This window comes from Lonchura striata, chromosome 2, assembly GCF_046129695.1.
Source record: "Lonchura striata isolate bLonStr1 chromosome 2, bLonStr1.mat, whole genome shotgun sequence".
Lineage (NCBI taxonomy): Eukaryota > Metazoa > Chordata > Aves > Passeriformes > Estrildidae > Lonchura > Lonchura striata.
In genome coordinates, this window is record NC_134604.1 from 32,529,108 (window position 1) to 32,544,882 (window position 15,775).

General features: G+C 40.8%; 1 protein-coding gene across 2 annotated transcripts in view; it reads right to left on the reverse strand.

The window, feature by feature from the left end:
• The window catches only part of INTS4 (integrator complex subunit 4), a 32,215-nt gene that overhangs the window by 6,207 nt on the left and 10,233 nt on the right, over window positions 1-15,775 (reverse strand). For both annotated transcript variants that reach the window (XM_021533977.3, XM_021533978.3), the window contains exons 11-19: window positions 15,464-15,669; window positions 13,066-13,208; window positions 12,029-12,144; window positions 10,042-10,175; window positions 9,130-9,287; window positions 5,759-5,852; window positions 3,470-3,550; window positions 1,671-1,801; window positions 710-769 (exon numbers count right to left, since the gene is read on the reverse strand). In XM_021533977.3, the coding sequence (XP_021389652.1) occupies window positions 710-769; window positions 1,671-1,801; window positions 3,470-3,550; window positions 5,759-5,852; window positions 9,130-9,287; window positions 10,042-10,175; window positions 12,029-12,144; window positions 13,066-13,208; window positions 15,464-15,669 (1,123 nt within the window). The remainder of the gene's footprint in view (window positions 1-709; window positions 770-1,670; window positions 1,802-3,469; window positions 3,551-5,758; window positions 5,853-9,129; window positions 9,288-10,041; window positions 10,176-12,028; window positions 12,145-13,065; window positions 13,209-15,463; window positions 15,670-15,775) is intronic.

Sequence of the window (15,775 nt, forward strand, 5' to 3'; positions counted from 1 at the left end):
ACCCTAATGCCCATCTGGAGCTGGAAGATAGAACTCTTTCATTTTGTGTGTATCTTTTCCTTGCACAGAGTCTCAGCAGAATTCATCACTATTTCACAGAATCAGAACCATAGAATGGTTTGGAAGGGACCTCAAAGATTACCTGGTTCCACACCCCTGCCATAGGCAGGGACAGCTTTCACTAGAATCAATCCAATCATCAAACTGACACTTAATACATCTATCCTCCCTGGAAGTAAAGGTGACTACTAAGAGGTGGCAAAAGCAGTAGACAGGGCCAGGAAAGATACTGCAGAATTCTTCTCTGACTTATTGCTACATGATGAGTACATCAAGGGTAATCTGCTTTTTATTAAGCTCTGAAAGTCAAAACACTTTCAGCAGACTTCAGGAGACAAAATAACAAAAAAAAATTTAAGTATTTATCAAAACAGCATCTACTCAGAATAGATAAATCCCCATAAATACAAGAAAAAAGCCAGCTATTCTATAAAAAATTAATTCAGAGCACATGTTTCTGAAGTACCAGCATAATATCCTGATATTAAAGACTTTAACTACAAAGGTTCTTCTTGCTTTATTATTATCACATGACAGTTCCCAATGTAGGACAGCAGGGAAGGGAGATGTGAAGAGATGAAAGACAAAGTGAATATCCCCTGATGACAATGGTGGTGATATAAAGTGAAGAAGCAATAGAGTTTGTCACCTCTGAAATGAATCCACTTCTTGGAGGAATTTTTCACACATCCCAAAAAGAGGTTCCACTCTGTAATTAAAATAATATTCCTTGGTTTACTTTTAAAGAAAGAAAAATGGCTCTATGGCTATACACATTGAGATGGTTTGGAATCCAATTGGACCTCTTAAAAATGGGAAGATTTTAGTTTTTGAACCAAAAAAGTATTCCTCACTTATCTATCTCCCCCTCTTACATAAAAACCCCCATTTGCATAAGGCACTAATTAAGTTCCCAAAGCTACTGTTAGAGAATACTCATTTTCCACCTATAAAACAAGTGGTTAAAAGGCTAATATATTATGGACATCCACAGTAACACAGTAAATTGATGGCAACAAACCTGAAACAGAAGTAAACTAAGACAGTAGCCAATTTACTCTAATTCCACCAGCTGAAGTTCTCATTCTACAACCATGTGTTACTTCTTTAACTTCATCAGCCAAAACAAACCACTCAGAGCCTCTCATGTACCTAAGCCTGCGCAGGAGCAGCTTCTGAGTCACACACAGCAGTTGCACATCAGTCAGGAGGACAAGAGTTCCCTGATGCTAAAAATTCAGCAATGAATACGTAATGAAGCAAATGTGTTTGGTACATTCTTTTGATATATTACTTTCCTCATTTAAGCAGGTCCCAAATATCAACTCTGCAATGTTTTTAACCTACTTATATGTTCCTAAATGAGAGAACTCAACCCACAAAACCCATCTTCCCAATAGTTTTGTCATCTAATTCAGGATTGTGTCCCTATACAGCTGTATCAAAGGTAATAGAAAGCATTTTTTTGTTCTAAATTACTCTAGCAAATGATTATTGGCATGCTGCCCTGTTATGTGTCTAATTTATACTTGCTGTTTTTTTAAACAAAGCTTAAGGACAGTAATATTAGAGCAAACCCTAAGAAGATCCTTAGGTCAGGTGCTCCTTACCCTCTGGTGGTGCGGGCAGTCACTATCAGCTGCAAGGCCTTTGCTTGCAGTCTCATGTGGTGAATAATGACCACTTGTCTACTTTCCACTCCACTGTACATGAACTCCATTTTGTAAGTTTCTTCCAAGATCTGCCAGACAGACACCACAGGGATAAAATAACCATCAGACTGTTAAGCCCTGGTACAACCATGATCACCAGATTCTGGTATTTTTATCTCATACTGAGAAATACATGAAGCAAGAGGGTGTGCTCAAATAAATACAGTTGAGTTCAGTATGACTGTGCAGATGCCAAAGAACTTTCAAGTTATTTAACAGGGAATACTCCCTCATCTTGCATTGACAGCAAGTGACCTACGTCCACCATCACAACAGAAAACACTTTCCAGGAGGTTCACACACTACTCAGGAGGGCACGCAAGACAAACATTTCAATTAGAGATGATTTCAAAAGGTGTATGGCTTTTGTTTCTACTCATCAACAGCAGAGAAGGCTTTGATGTACAGCAGTACCTGTCTATTACATCTTAATTATCTGAAGACTCAAAATATCACCAGTTTCCCAGCAGATCCATGAACTTGCTTTTACCCTAGATTTGTTACCAGACTATCGAACACCTTGCTTTGCTTCTTTACCTTTTCTTAGGGTTCAGCTTCAGTTTTTCCAGGATCTGATCATTTATACATCACAGAATCAGAATAACTCAGATTGGATGGGACCTGTGGAATTCATCTAGCCTAGCTCCCTGCCCAGAGCAGGTCTCATTAGATCCAGTAACTTGGGGCCACATCAAATTGCAAACTTCCAACGACAGAGATTCCTCCCACCTTTCTGGGCAACAGTACTCAACCATCCTTACAGGAAATTTTCCCATTATAGCTGATAAAAAATTCTCATCATTTGCCAAGTGCCTCCTGTCCAGAGTAGTCTGGCTCTGTTTCATTTATATCCTGTAATGACAGTGCTAGACAGAAGTAAATCCATCCTGAGGCCTGCTCTTTCCAGGCTGCACCATTCCAGCTCCCTCAGCCTTTCCTTGCAGGTAATGTGCTCCAACCCCTGACCACATTGGTGGCCCTCTGCTGAATTCAGCCCAGTTTGTCAGCCTCTTCCTTCTACTGGAGAGGCCAACACATGACACAGCCCTCCAGATGGCATCTCCCCAGAGCTGGATCATTTCCCAGATCAAGTCATCCCAGTTGCAGCTGGCCTCCTGCAGTGCCTCATATTCAATGTACTGAACACGATGAGGTTCCTGTCATCCCAGTTCCCCAGTGTGTCCAGACCAGCAGCCATGCCCTCCAGCATATCAGCTGGCTCCTCAATTTGCAGGACCCTTACCACCTCTTATTCAAGCTTTGCAATTTCCATTGTCCTCCCCTTGGTCACAGCACAGAGCTGTGGTGGTGGGCAGCCATAATTTATTCTTGAGAAATGCATTCTGGCTGTTCCAAGTAGCTTTGTTGATCTTGTTTAGGAACAGCTTTTATAAGTATTTGGTGCATAACCTTCCCAAGGAAAGGGGCAAGGACAAGCAGCCCACAGTTTCCTGGATCTTCTTTCTTACTCTTCTGGAAGATGAGTGTGATATTTGCCTTTCTACAGAGGTCATGAACTTCCCTCCCTCCCCACTCATCTTTTATAGAGTAGAGAAATTACCTCAGTTTGGGGGACTGAGATTTACTTGGAAAGACTACACCAGTGGAAGGTCTGCTGTGTATAATTGTTCCATGGCAAACAAAAGACTCTTACCCAAGGACTGGCCTCTGTGCAGGCTCAGCTGCTTCCATCTCACCTGTTTTGCTGCAGTAGATGCCAATGCATTCTGTTTCAGGTACAGGGGAGCTGCCACATTCCACAACTTCTCCTGCAAGGCCTACAACAAAAAATAAATAAATTATGATAAATATCCAATTCAGTCTAAACAACTGGTTGAAAAAGCACACCAAAGCTTTCTTTTGTGCTTTTAAATACAACACAAGGAACCAAGGCCTCCAAAATACACATTGTTCTATAAAGAAACAGAGATACCTATGCAACTAGAAAATATAATGGAAGTTAAGAATAATATTAACAAAGCTGTGAATGAGAGACTCGTCAAGCCAAACTCCTTGTATTTCATAACCAAGAGCTCACTTGTTATCAACCCCTGGGACCAAGATCAGGGCAATCTCAGAGGGCAAGAAGTGGGAATAAAAATAACTGTCCCCAGAAACACACTTACTTCCACAGTCACTTTCCTCCACTCCACCAAAATCCTGGAGTTCCTACGAATATTGTGTCTAATTCAGCTGCTGATATTGGTATTAAAAACAAAACAAAAAACTCCAACAAACAAACAAGAAAACCCAAAAAAACAAAAACAAAAACCCAGAAAACCCCTCAAAAAAACTAACCAAACAAACAAAAAACCCAAACCAAACAAAAAACCAACAAACACCCCCCCCCCCAAAAAAAAAACAAAAACAAAAGATCCCAACTGCCTACCTCACTCTATTTGCTTTTTGCTTTATATTTTAAAAAATGTAGAAAGCTTGACTGACTATTTATATCACTGCCTCCTTTTTGAAGTTGCCTGTACAGACTATATCCTTCCCCCAGGCCGGCACATGAATCCCAGTTAACTACCCCTAAAATCACAGGGTATTTAGAGCCTTTAAAGCTATGGAACCTTTGAGCGTTAAGAGGCTGGGTAATGAAAAAAAAAATTCCCCCAGCAGCTTTTTTACTGTTGGGAAAAGAAGCAACTGGAAAGAAATCTACTGAAAAGGACTACATGGACATTCAGGTTCTCAGAATTTCTAATTGTATTGTATGAGTGGAGGGTGTCCCTGCCTGTAAGAAGGGGTCTGGAATCACATGATTCTCAAAATTCCTTCCAAGCCAAGATATTCTGTGATTCCTGATATTTTCAGTTACTTTCCATTCCATGCACATTAGTGACTCCTCTGCATCACTGATCTATTGACTGTTCTACAGCTCAAGCCAAAAATGGCTGATGCAGCTTTTGCCCTTCTTCCAAACAGAGCACACCTCTGCCAGACACAAAAACCATCTGGTTCATTCCAGTCAAACCCTGGAGAAGGACAACAAAGATATCTCCAAAGGCTAGTGCTCTGCCTGCACAGCACATTTCCCTTTGCATTTAGCTGGATTGTACTGAACCGTACCCCTGCTCATTTGAAATACCTTTGGGTGATAAATAATATTCCAAGGATTTGAGGCCTGCCATGAGATATGCCAACTGGCAACTATGCATTAGTAAAGCAACTGAAATCTATCCTTGGTTTTACATAACAAAGCTTTCATTGAGTCCCTTCTGGAAACCTGTTTGCTGCTTGTTTTATTTCTTGCTTTATATGTGCATAAGTTACACTCAAACACCAAAGAATGCCAAGAGACTAATTTAAATACTACTGCCAGCTTACAGCCCTGAGCAATCTGATCCAGTGGAATCCCTGACCACAGCAGGGGTGATGGAACTAGAGGGTCCCTTCCAACTCAAGACTTTCTATGAAGTAAAAAATTAGTTCTTGTTTACAGCAAGAAGCTGACTTTGAAAAGAGACTTTTGCAAAGGGCTGCTGCAATGGTGTCTAAGTAGTCACTTGACCTGCTAACACTAAATAGACAGATCATTTCAGCACTACAGAAGAAAGCATGACTGATATGAAGGCTTAAGAACTCCTCTAGCACTGGTACCAATAAACCTATCTCTGCAAATCACCATCTATAAAAATGGCAGCAGTCTAACAAAGAACATTCCAGTAGCCACCAGCAGGGAAAAGTTGCTCTCCTAACACAGTGGCCCTCAGTGTGATTTCTGTCAGATAATAAACTCTGCATGACAAAATGCTCGTGAACCAACACAAGCCCTAGGTACAGCAGCAGAGGTCTGCATTGGCAAAGTTACTGCATAAATTATTTGCCACAAGAGGGAAGCAGGATTTTCAGAAATCCACAGAACCTGCTCTTTCATCACACATCACTTTTCAGCATGAGTATCAAAACATGAAAGCATGCCACTGTGATGGACCGGGGGCATTTTTGAATAACAGCTCAAAAAAACCCAGATGAAGTCAAACCTTGATGAGGAGCAGCTGACACTGAAGGTAAGTTGCAGTGAAATCTGCCATCCCTGCCAGTTCTGACTGCAGCTCTCCAAGCCTCTGAAGATCACTGAAGCATGTGAAAAAAAAAAAAATAAAAGAGAAAATAATTTTGAGACAGAGAACAGTTTAATCCAAACACACTCAGAAGGCAGTGACAATAAAGCCAGCTATTTCTGCTGCCTGCTTTTATTAGAGCAAGCACCAGAAACAGCAGCAGAACACACACTACAAACCAGTTTGCACCTTGGGACCCAGCATGTCCCTTTTCTGGGAAGCTGACACCAGCACAGCAGTGCAAGCATTAAGTCTGTCAACCCACATTACTCTGCAGCCCCAGGGAACCACAGAGAGTGGCAACTCCAGATTTAACTTAAAACACTCCAGCCTTCTACATCAGCTAACGACCTATTTTTGTTACACTGCTGGGAAATCAAACTATTAATGTTGGCTAAGAAAGGTTGTTGGGAATGTGTTAGGCTCATGCAACCAAGTGTATCTGAAACAGAGCTGCCCTTTTAAGCCAAGCTAGAATCTGATGTACTGATATTTGCCCAACTAGGTGGTGTGTGTTGCCTGGTATGTCTTGTAAATCACACAGCAATATAAGCAGCTTTTAATATGATAGAAAAAAATTGTCAGTTAATGGAACCCAAAAGGCTTTAGTTCTCTACTGCTAGCCAAGTCTTCTTAAAGTGTGCATTAAAAAAACAAAATTAATTTTTCTTACAGAACTGGAAATAGGTTGGATGATGTGGTTTCAACATGTGCCTTTTCTTCTCCATGCTTTGCTTTGATCCCATGTCTATTAAAATTGTCACTTCCAAATTTCCTACTTAATTTATTAATTTTATTTTTCAGCTGATAATTTTCTTTTGTTTATTTTATATTTATCTTTGTATTTAGGATGCAATTCTGAATCTTTGGCTCTGCCAAACCAGAGACGTGCTGAGCCCCGAGACATTAACAAAAATCCATGAGGTTATCTGTATAATATGCAGTCAAAGAAAATCTTTCCTAAGCAGAGAATCATAGAATCGTTTATGTTGGAAAAGACCTCTAAGATCATCCAGTCCCACCATTAAGCTAGCACTGCCAAACCCACCACAAGTGCCACATCTACATGTCTTTCAAATCCCTCCTGGAATGGTGAATACAGCATTGCCTTGGACAGCTTTTTCCAGTGCTTGACAGCCCTTTCCATGAAGATATTTTCTTACAATCCAAACTTCCCCTGGCACAACTTGAGGCTGATTCCACCTATCCTCTTGCTACTCAGATGAGACCAGTTCCACCTGGCTACAGCCTCCTTTCAGTTAGTTGTAGAGAATGATAAGGTCCTCCTGAGCCTCTTTTTCTCCAGGATAAACAGCCCCAGCTCCCTCAGCTGCTCCTCACCAGACCTGTGCTCCAGCCCTTCCCAGCTCCGTTGCCCTTCCCTGGACACACTCCAGCCCCTCAATGTCTCTCATAGTGAGGGGTTGTGCTTTCCTTCAACAGCAATGCACCAACAGCTGAGCCAGCCTCAGTCTTACACAGAGATTCCATTTAATCTCTTTCCAGAGAGCAGAGTGAAGAGGAGACTCTGGGGTGCTTAATTCCCATGTCACAATCAATCAGAACATACTAATGGGGAACAGGATGTTATCGCTCAGCTAACAACTAGGCAGATATTCAATTCCCCAGTCTTATATAGTTCCAAATTCCACTACTATTTCCTTACAAATCTTAAACAGATTTCAACATCTCTGTAAGAAAAATTATTATTGGATAGATGGAGAAACTAAACCACAGAACAGATTTGCTCAACAGCCTGTTTTACATTTCTAACCACACTGCAGACTGATGCTCCCCAGGCTCTGCAGCCAAAACTCTGAGTCCCAAGAAGACACAACTCCACAAGATCTGTTATTTCAGTGGATGACAATGATAAAGGAGGAGAGAGTTATGTTCCATGACAACATTCACTGCTGTGAGCTGCTTCTATCCTTCTGCTCTCAGCAACCAAATTGCTGGTGCAGGGATATCTTGACCTCCGCAAAATAACCTTTAACACTTTCTTTGGCTTTGTCCAAATCCTCCCTTTGGCTTAAGGATGGAAAAGAGGAGTTAGTTTAGTACAATTTCCTGGGGAGGGGGGCAATCCCATCAGGAAAAAAAACAAGCCAATAATTTCCATCAACCCAAAAACTGAAAACAGTCATGGCCTGGTAGCTTCCCAGACCCTCATGACTGAGAGGTTCTGGATGCTTGGCCTAGAGATTACCTGTTTCAAGTGTTTAGTGCATTAAATGCTTTGAGACTATATTTTAGGCTGGTACACAGCAGCTGCAAAGCAGCTGAGGACAAACCTCACAGCTCCCACAGCTGGGTTTTCAGTGAGAGCACACTGTTTACTCTCTGCTGCAGATGGGTGTGACAGTGATTCACAGCAACATACACACAGCAGAAGGCAGCTATTTTGAAGGAATAAAAATAATTAAGCTTTTTTTAAATTCCATATTCCAAACAAAGCATTTTGGATTGTTTTCCTAACTCTTAAAATAAGGCTCTTTTGCTCTTTCCAAGCAGAGGAATCACATTGAAAGGACCTTTTTCAAGTGTTTTGTTTGTGTAAATGAGTCTAGAGATGAAATGGAAGAGGCAGCATAAAACCCACACTGAGAAGCAACACCATACACCCTTATCTATACAGCAGCAGACAGCAGCATGCAAGAATGCTTCCTATTCCTGGAAAAGCTCTCTGATTTGAAAACTGATGAGGAATGCCCAAGTCCTTTGTAAGTGGGATTAGTAATAAGAACCCAAAACACCAGAAGCAGATCCTTTCCTGCTGAATGAAGGGCCATAGGATCCAGAAAATGCAAGAGCAAAGGGGACAATACCTTCCCCCCCCCCAAAAAAAAACAAAAAAAACAAAAAAAACCAAGATCTTGTGCATGCACATTACAAATAATACGATCAAAGCCAAAAATTACCAGGATATAAAACTGAGAATGAGATACAAGGCTGTCACCTATAAACCACAAAAACTGAGAGTGTATTTTAGCATGAGTGAACAGTCTAAAAAGAACATCCTTACCCAAGGCTTACCATGTGCTGAAAAGATGTCCCCTGCCCAAAATGCACACTGGTTATTCTGGGGGGCTGTGCCAGACCTGAGACCATGCATTTGATTTGATAACAGGTCAAGAACACTCTTTTATCACAACAGTCTCTAAAGGAAGGCTCTAGTTAAGTGCTGGACAGAAGATAACAACACTCACATTCAGAAGCAAAGCACCTGCATCAGAGTAAATAAGCACCCTAACACATCTTTCCATTAACAGGGCAGCTTGAGGCCTTACCGGATGGTAAATTCCAGCAGCTCCTGTATGCCCCGTGGGTCGAGGTGCTGAAAGTTGTAAACCCTTTCCAGGCTCTGATGCAGGAACTGCTGGGAAGGATCTTCATGTGGGGTAATACTGGGAGAGACAGCAGAGGATACCAGCTTTCTACCTGGCAACTGAGAAGGAACACATACAAACAAACAAAAAAAAAAAGGAGAAAAGTCTAACACAAGGCATTGCAAAATGCTGACATCTATTTAACAAGAAACTGAAAGCTCCAATTCATTTCTCAAATACAGAATTTATACCAAGGTTTTAAAATCTGCATTTTTGTTAGCCAATCCTCCCCACTTTACAATCCACTTGCACTAGAGATCCTCAGGTTAAACTTCAACATCCCTTTGAGGGAAACATCTTCCTCATCTTACATTTGACACTGTGAAGACAAGGGAAGTCTGAGAACACACAAATCACCACTCATTTTATAAGCTGTTATAAGACTTACAGCCAACTTCAATCCTACGCATGCTTCCATGCAGGAAAAGCATGTTGCAAAGCAGAATAGAACACATTTCACCTATGAATAAGCTGTTCAGGTAGGACACAAGTGAAATGTTGGAAGATCTATGCAGTCAGAAGCTATAGAAAACTCCCAGGAATACTGCCCTCCCAGTAATCTTACCTAACCAGCAAACCATGTAGTATTCTCACCTGAGAGCAATGATGTTACTATTCTCCCCAAAATATTACGAATTCCATACTGTAACAATTTAACATTTGTCTCTCCCGCCTTAATGCACATTTCAGTATTAATTCCTGTGGTGCACTGGAGAAAAGCCTTTCAGAATCTAAGTGCTACACACAGACATGGAAGAGACTGGCAATATTTCTAACAGGTGTCAAAGTCCAAACCAAAGCAGTTCTACTTACTCTTAATGGAGGCACCAGGTGAGAGAGACTGTCCCGAAGATAAGCGTAATGTCTGAATGTATGGTCAGAGAACAGGGCAGGCATTGTTGGGCAACTTTTAGCAGCATTAAAAATCAGCACCAGAACAGCAATATCTATTGCAAATGGATTGTTAAGAAAAATGAAAAACAGCAAGAAGAGCTCCTTGGGATGGGAAGTTAAAAGAAGTCATCAACACTTTCTTTGGCCAGGATTTGTCTAGGAAGTTCTCTATAGTTGGAAAATATTGAGCCAAACCCAAAGAAACAGCTGTCTGAGCAGATGAAAACCAAGTACAAAGTGCAAACATTACAGGGCGAGCCATACTGGAAAAAAGATGTTACTGCCAACATGGGATGGCTCAGAGGGAACACAAAGGAAAGGAGCCAGGGATTCCAAATACAGAACATGCACATTAGGTGGAGTTTCACTCTTCCTCACAGCTTACTGTGCTCACCAGTTTACATCACAGAATCACAGAGTGGCTTGGTTGGAAGGGACCTTAAAGACTCTTAAAGTTCCAACCCCACCCTGCCATGGGCAGGTTCACCTCTCACTAGACCAGGCTGCTCAAGTGTTTTGGTGCCCTAACAGCATCCAAAATTGTACATTTACTGCCAAGTCTTTGAAAATTGCTGCATTACCTAAAATGCCCTGAAAAACATCACTCTGCAGAGACTTTAAGCAACCCAAAGAATCAAACATGGAAAGATAGTTCTGAAATAGAAAACACGTTTTCATAGTCAGAGACCTGTAGAAATAGAGAGCAGCCAAAGGCTTTTGAAGTTAGCCCAAAGGCTGACACCTGCACCAGGGCTGATCCCAAGCATAAGCTCTGATTCAAGTTTCCCAAGTGCTTTGAAGCAAACAAAACCATGTTTTTAAATATCAGTTTACACTGGAAACATGCTATTCAGGTTTACCCCAACTTCTGGCTCACAGGCCCATCTTCACATAATATGCCTCTGTAAAATTTGGTGGCAAGTTACCTCCAAAACATTCTCTAACATAATATTATTTGGTTCCTGGCAGGAAGGTGCACTGAGTTAAATAACAGCATTCTTCCCACTGCAATTCTTTAATTCTTTAAGTTCCTTTAATTCTCAATTCATAGGACAACTTTACTCATATTATTACTAAACCATGTAATTACAGATTCATTTCTCTCAACCTGATTCTAGCCCATTTCAATTCTCACAAGGTATTAATTTAATCTGTATAGAATTTCTCGTTGATGGCCTGTGACTGGTGAGAAAAATAAGGAACAGCTTCTAGAGGAAGGTTCCACTCCAATGTGTCTCAGCATGCATCAGAAATAACATTCTGTTCTACCATCACACAGAAGGGAAGCAAGGAATAACAATGGAAAAATGCATTTCCAGGCATCTCCTGTTGTTGAGGAGAATGGCGTATCAATAATCATTTGTATTCTAAAGCACTGGAAGAGCTAACAATAATATAAGGATTTCTGATGTTCAATTTTTTCAGAAAGATGAAAAAATCAAAGCATTATGGAGATTCAGGCACTGCTGTACTTAGAGATGGTGCTCTTTTATAAACTGTACACCAGTGAGCACAGCAGAAGTTTTACCTAAAAAGAAAACAGATATGAAAAAACACTCTTCTTATTTAAAAGCTAAAGCATCTTCAAAATTAATGCAAACTAGACAAATGTTTTGACATCAAAGGGCTCATCTGCAAAGCCTAAACCTTGACAAATTACTTGATTACTCATCACAGCACAAAAAGAAGACCAATTATAGTCCACTGATATTTATGAAGATGGTTCCATCTAACAGTTTTTCCATCCTTTGCTGAGTAACAAACTAAGTGCAAAGGGATTCAGAAACAAGCACAGGATTGTTTGTCTGCTACAGTGAGAAATGGTTGAAGAAATGTGAGAGTCAGGAAATCATCAATAAAATCTACTGCAGTCGAAATTATCGACTGGCTTCATGAATAAAGATACAGGCTGGGTCATCCATGTCTGGTTCTGGAGTGTCAAAGAAAGGATGTGTGCTCAGCAGCTCTGGGACTAATGGAAGCACCAGTGTGGGATGCCTACTTCCCAGGAACTTCAGACATCTGGAAATACACAGATTGAAATATATGTTAGTAAACAGGCACTTTTCAAAATACAACATTTTAAAGCATTACTACTTTATATTGCAGCAACATTTTTAGACAGTCAGCAAGAAAATCCTGCTGTCCAAGCTCACTCTTTCTTTGCAACTGACCATTTGCATTAATATTTTATAGGATATGAGAAAACTGGAAGGACAAGCAGTAATAATTTCAATTTTTTTATTTAAAGTGTCCACAAAATAGTTAACACTTAGAGTTAATACAAACCAGGAACTTTTATACTAAAGACTAGTGAATGAATGCATTTTTTTTTTCTTCAGAAATAAGGAAGATAGGAGGTAAAACCTCAAAACCCTCAAACTCCAAAAACAATGTAAAAGTACACTGGAAGTCAAAGCAGGCTAACCTAAGTGTCTCCAGTAATATATCTAAGAATTCCATCTCAAACCATGTGTGTGGAGCACTATTCCCTTTATTGCTTTCATTAAACAACCAAAAAATCTGACACAGAAGTTCCTTCTTTTTACTTAGACAGAAAAATTCCTCTGACAGCACAATGCCACTTATCACAACTGATGCACTCAACTGCTGGTAAATTATTACTATTTAACTCAATATCAAGTGAGCAAAACCACTTTTTTTTTTTCAAAGAATTCATTCTTCCTGTGAAAGCATTGAGTGCCTGGAATAGGAGGACATTTCCAGGAGTGGTCATTACATCTGGATTCTCAGTACAAGTATTGGCAAACAAGAACAATACAGAGTTTCCACACTAGTCATGAATAAGTACATATTTACAGAGTAACAGGATTGTACACCTGCAATAACTATTACCACCTTAGCAAGCTCAGTACTTCCTAGCATCTCACTTACTAAAAAGAGAAAAGTAAGTACACACACAAGGAAACTGAACACACTCACTTCCATATGGATTCTCTGTCTGTGGGATACTTGGTCAGGTTTTTCAGCAGCTCCACCAGTGCAAGATGGATGCCTTCTTTAGTTGAAACATTGGTGCAACACAACAGTTCATGAAGAGCTTCCCGAATGTCCCTTGAAGAATCCTGAAATAAAACCCAACCCAGACACTGCTGAGTGAAACACACCTGCACACACATTTACTTTAAAGGTGGCAGCCTCTGCTCCTTGGCTGAGTTAATAAAAGAGGTCAGTGAACAGCAGTGCCTGTTTCTAGTCACCAGAGCTAAGCACAGATGAAATGACAGACCAGGTAAGAGACTCCTTGTCTCATTCTCCTATGTGCTTCCTTTACTGGAATGAATGGGAACTGCTTCACTGCTGACCCACTCAAGCAGAGCAAAAATCACTACTTGGTTTGGGTGATGTTGTATCTTCCCATTTCTCTTACAAGAAAAGGAAGGTGTTGGGCAACTCAGTAAAACAATCACCAAAGATTGGTTTAGCATTTTCACAGCAGCCTTTTATCGTTTTTCAACCCAGGGAGCTCAACTCCACAGGTTTTCAGCCCAGTCACCAGCCTCCAGAGGGTCTGAGTACGCACTGAGGACATGTCAATGTCTGGACAGACCAGAATAATGACATTCCTTCTGCCAAAACCACCTTGACATTCCATACCCATGTATCACCATGTTCCTTGCTATCAGCATTTGCCTGGCACTGCTGGACACATTGTGAAAATTTGACAGGATACAAGAAGGGGATGCTTTTCAATGGTGGATTTTACCTTTTCTAAAGTATAATTTTCTAAGTATCAACAGCTCATTAATCACTGTCTTACACAAAAGAAGAAAGAGTAATCCTCTTGTAAAGGCTTTTAAATTACAGCCAACACACCTGAACGATCAACAAATGGCTTTTGTTGGTCAAAGACTATGACCACAGAGAAGACAAACTCTAAGGACTGGAATGACCACAGACATAAAATACTCCAGAGCATTAATAAAACCCACCAGAAATGTGGTACAGAGACAAGCAAGGCAGAAGACTAAAAAAGGACAGAGATGAGCACAACTCCATAGAAACTGAGATAAAGGACAACAGGGAAAGCAAATTCCAAAGTCTGGTGAGAAAAGCAAGGTGTGTACCTGGTACAATTATTCTGATAAAGTGAAAGCAGTGGGGTGAAAACAGAAGTTACTCTCAACACCCCAGTGTTCCATATTTATGCTGCTGGAACAAATTTAGGCACCAAAGTTAATGGTATTTTTCCACATCCTTTATTTTTGAACTGAAAGATGGATTTTACAGAAAAGCACCAAGCATCTTTCAGAATCAGATAAATCCATCAAAATGTTAATAATTCTACACTTAAGCTATGCCAATGCCTGATGATAATTATGATAATATAAACCACAATACATGTAGGATTTATCATACACGGTAAGTCAGTACAGAAGAGCCCAGCCTAACCAGGACATTTTCATACCTCAATGCACAGGTCCCCAGTTTAAACAAATGTAAATAATGACAAAAATGTGAGGCACCTAAAGTTTATTGCGTATTTGCAAAGTCAGATCATATTCCACAGTATTAGTTGCAGACTGATAAAATAGGCTTAATTAATTTGCTACTTCCTGAGGCACAACTGAAAGTAGTAATGGCTGCCCTGGGTCAAGGAAATAAAAGGTGAAGCAACTGAAACAGTGGATTTGCAGTACCTCCCATGGCACTTCCCAAAAGAAGCAGGAACTTGCCTGCCATGAGCGGTAGATTAAAAAAAGCCTCAGGGGCTATAGCTCAGCAAATCAATCAGGTCTGAGAGGACAGTTTGACACACTACCATTCATATAGCCAAAATCTCTTCCTGGATCAACCTCATCAACCAGCAAGAGCAGCTGACTCATGCTGTTCCCCGAATCCTTGCAGAACACCGACTGGGAGGATGCTGGTTGGGAAAACTCAAAATTATACGGCAGAGCACACTGAAAAACACCCACAACAGGAAAAAGATCTCAGGCCCACGGCCAGCTCTGCTTGGTGAGCAAAGATGTGGCCAAAGCAGCTGAGTCAAGGAAGCAGAAAGAAAATGAAGCTGCATGCAACATGAAGTGCATGGAGTGCTGGACCTCAACACAAGACAGAAGGAAACACATGGAGGCAACAGCACAGTGATCAGAGGAAGAGTTTTTATCTAAAATTTGTCTATTTCAGAAGTACTCTCCTGTTCCAGTGCTTACAAGCTACCAGATTTTAGGAACCTTTGGCAGAGTTCAAAGAGTCAAAAAACTCCAAAAAAGGGTGGGTTTGCTCTCAGAGGAAGGGACTGGTTAGCAGTACATAATTAGGCACCCCAAAGCAAGCAGAAAAGCAATTCTTGCCCTCCTCAAGAATTTCTTACCTCCAAGACAGCTAACACAGTATCCAGCTGGTCTTCCCGCAGCGTGATGTTGTTGGAAATTTTTCTCATTGTGTGTATTGATTGCAACCTGACCTCCTCAATTTCATCATTAAACATGTCAACCAAAAAATCCAGGCATTTCTCCGCAAAAGAAGGCGAGGACTGAGCCAACATACACAGGGCTTCAACCGCAGCAATTCGAACCTCTGTTAAAAGAGGAGCAGGGAATTCACTGTAAGTTAATTTAAACTGTCTGGTTTAAAAGGACATTCACCCAACAGTCAGGTCTTGTACTCTTCAAGGGCTGGGCTA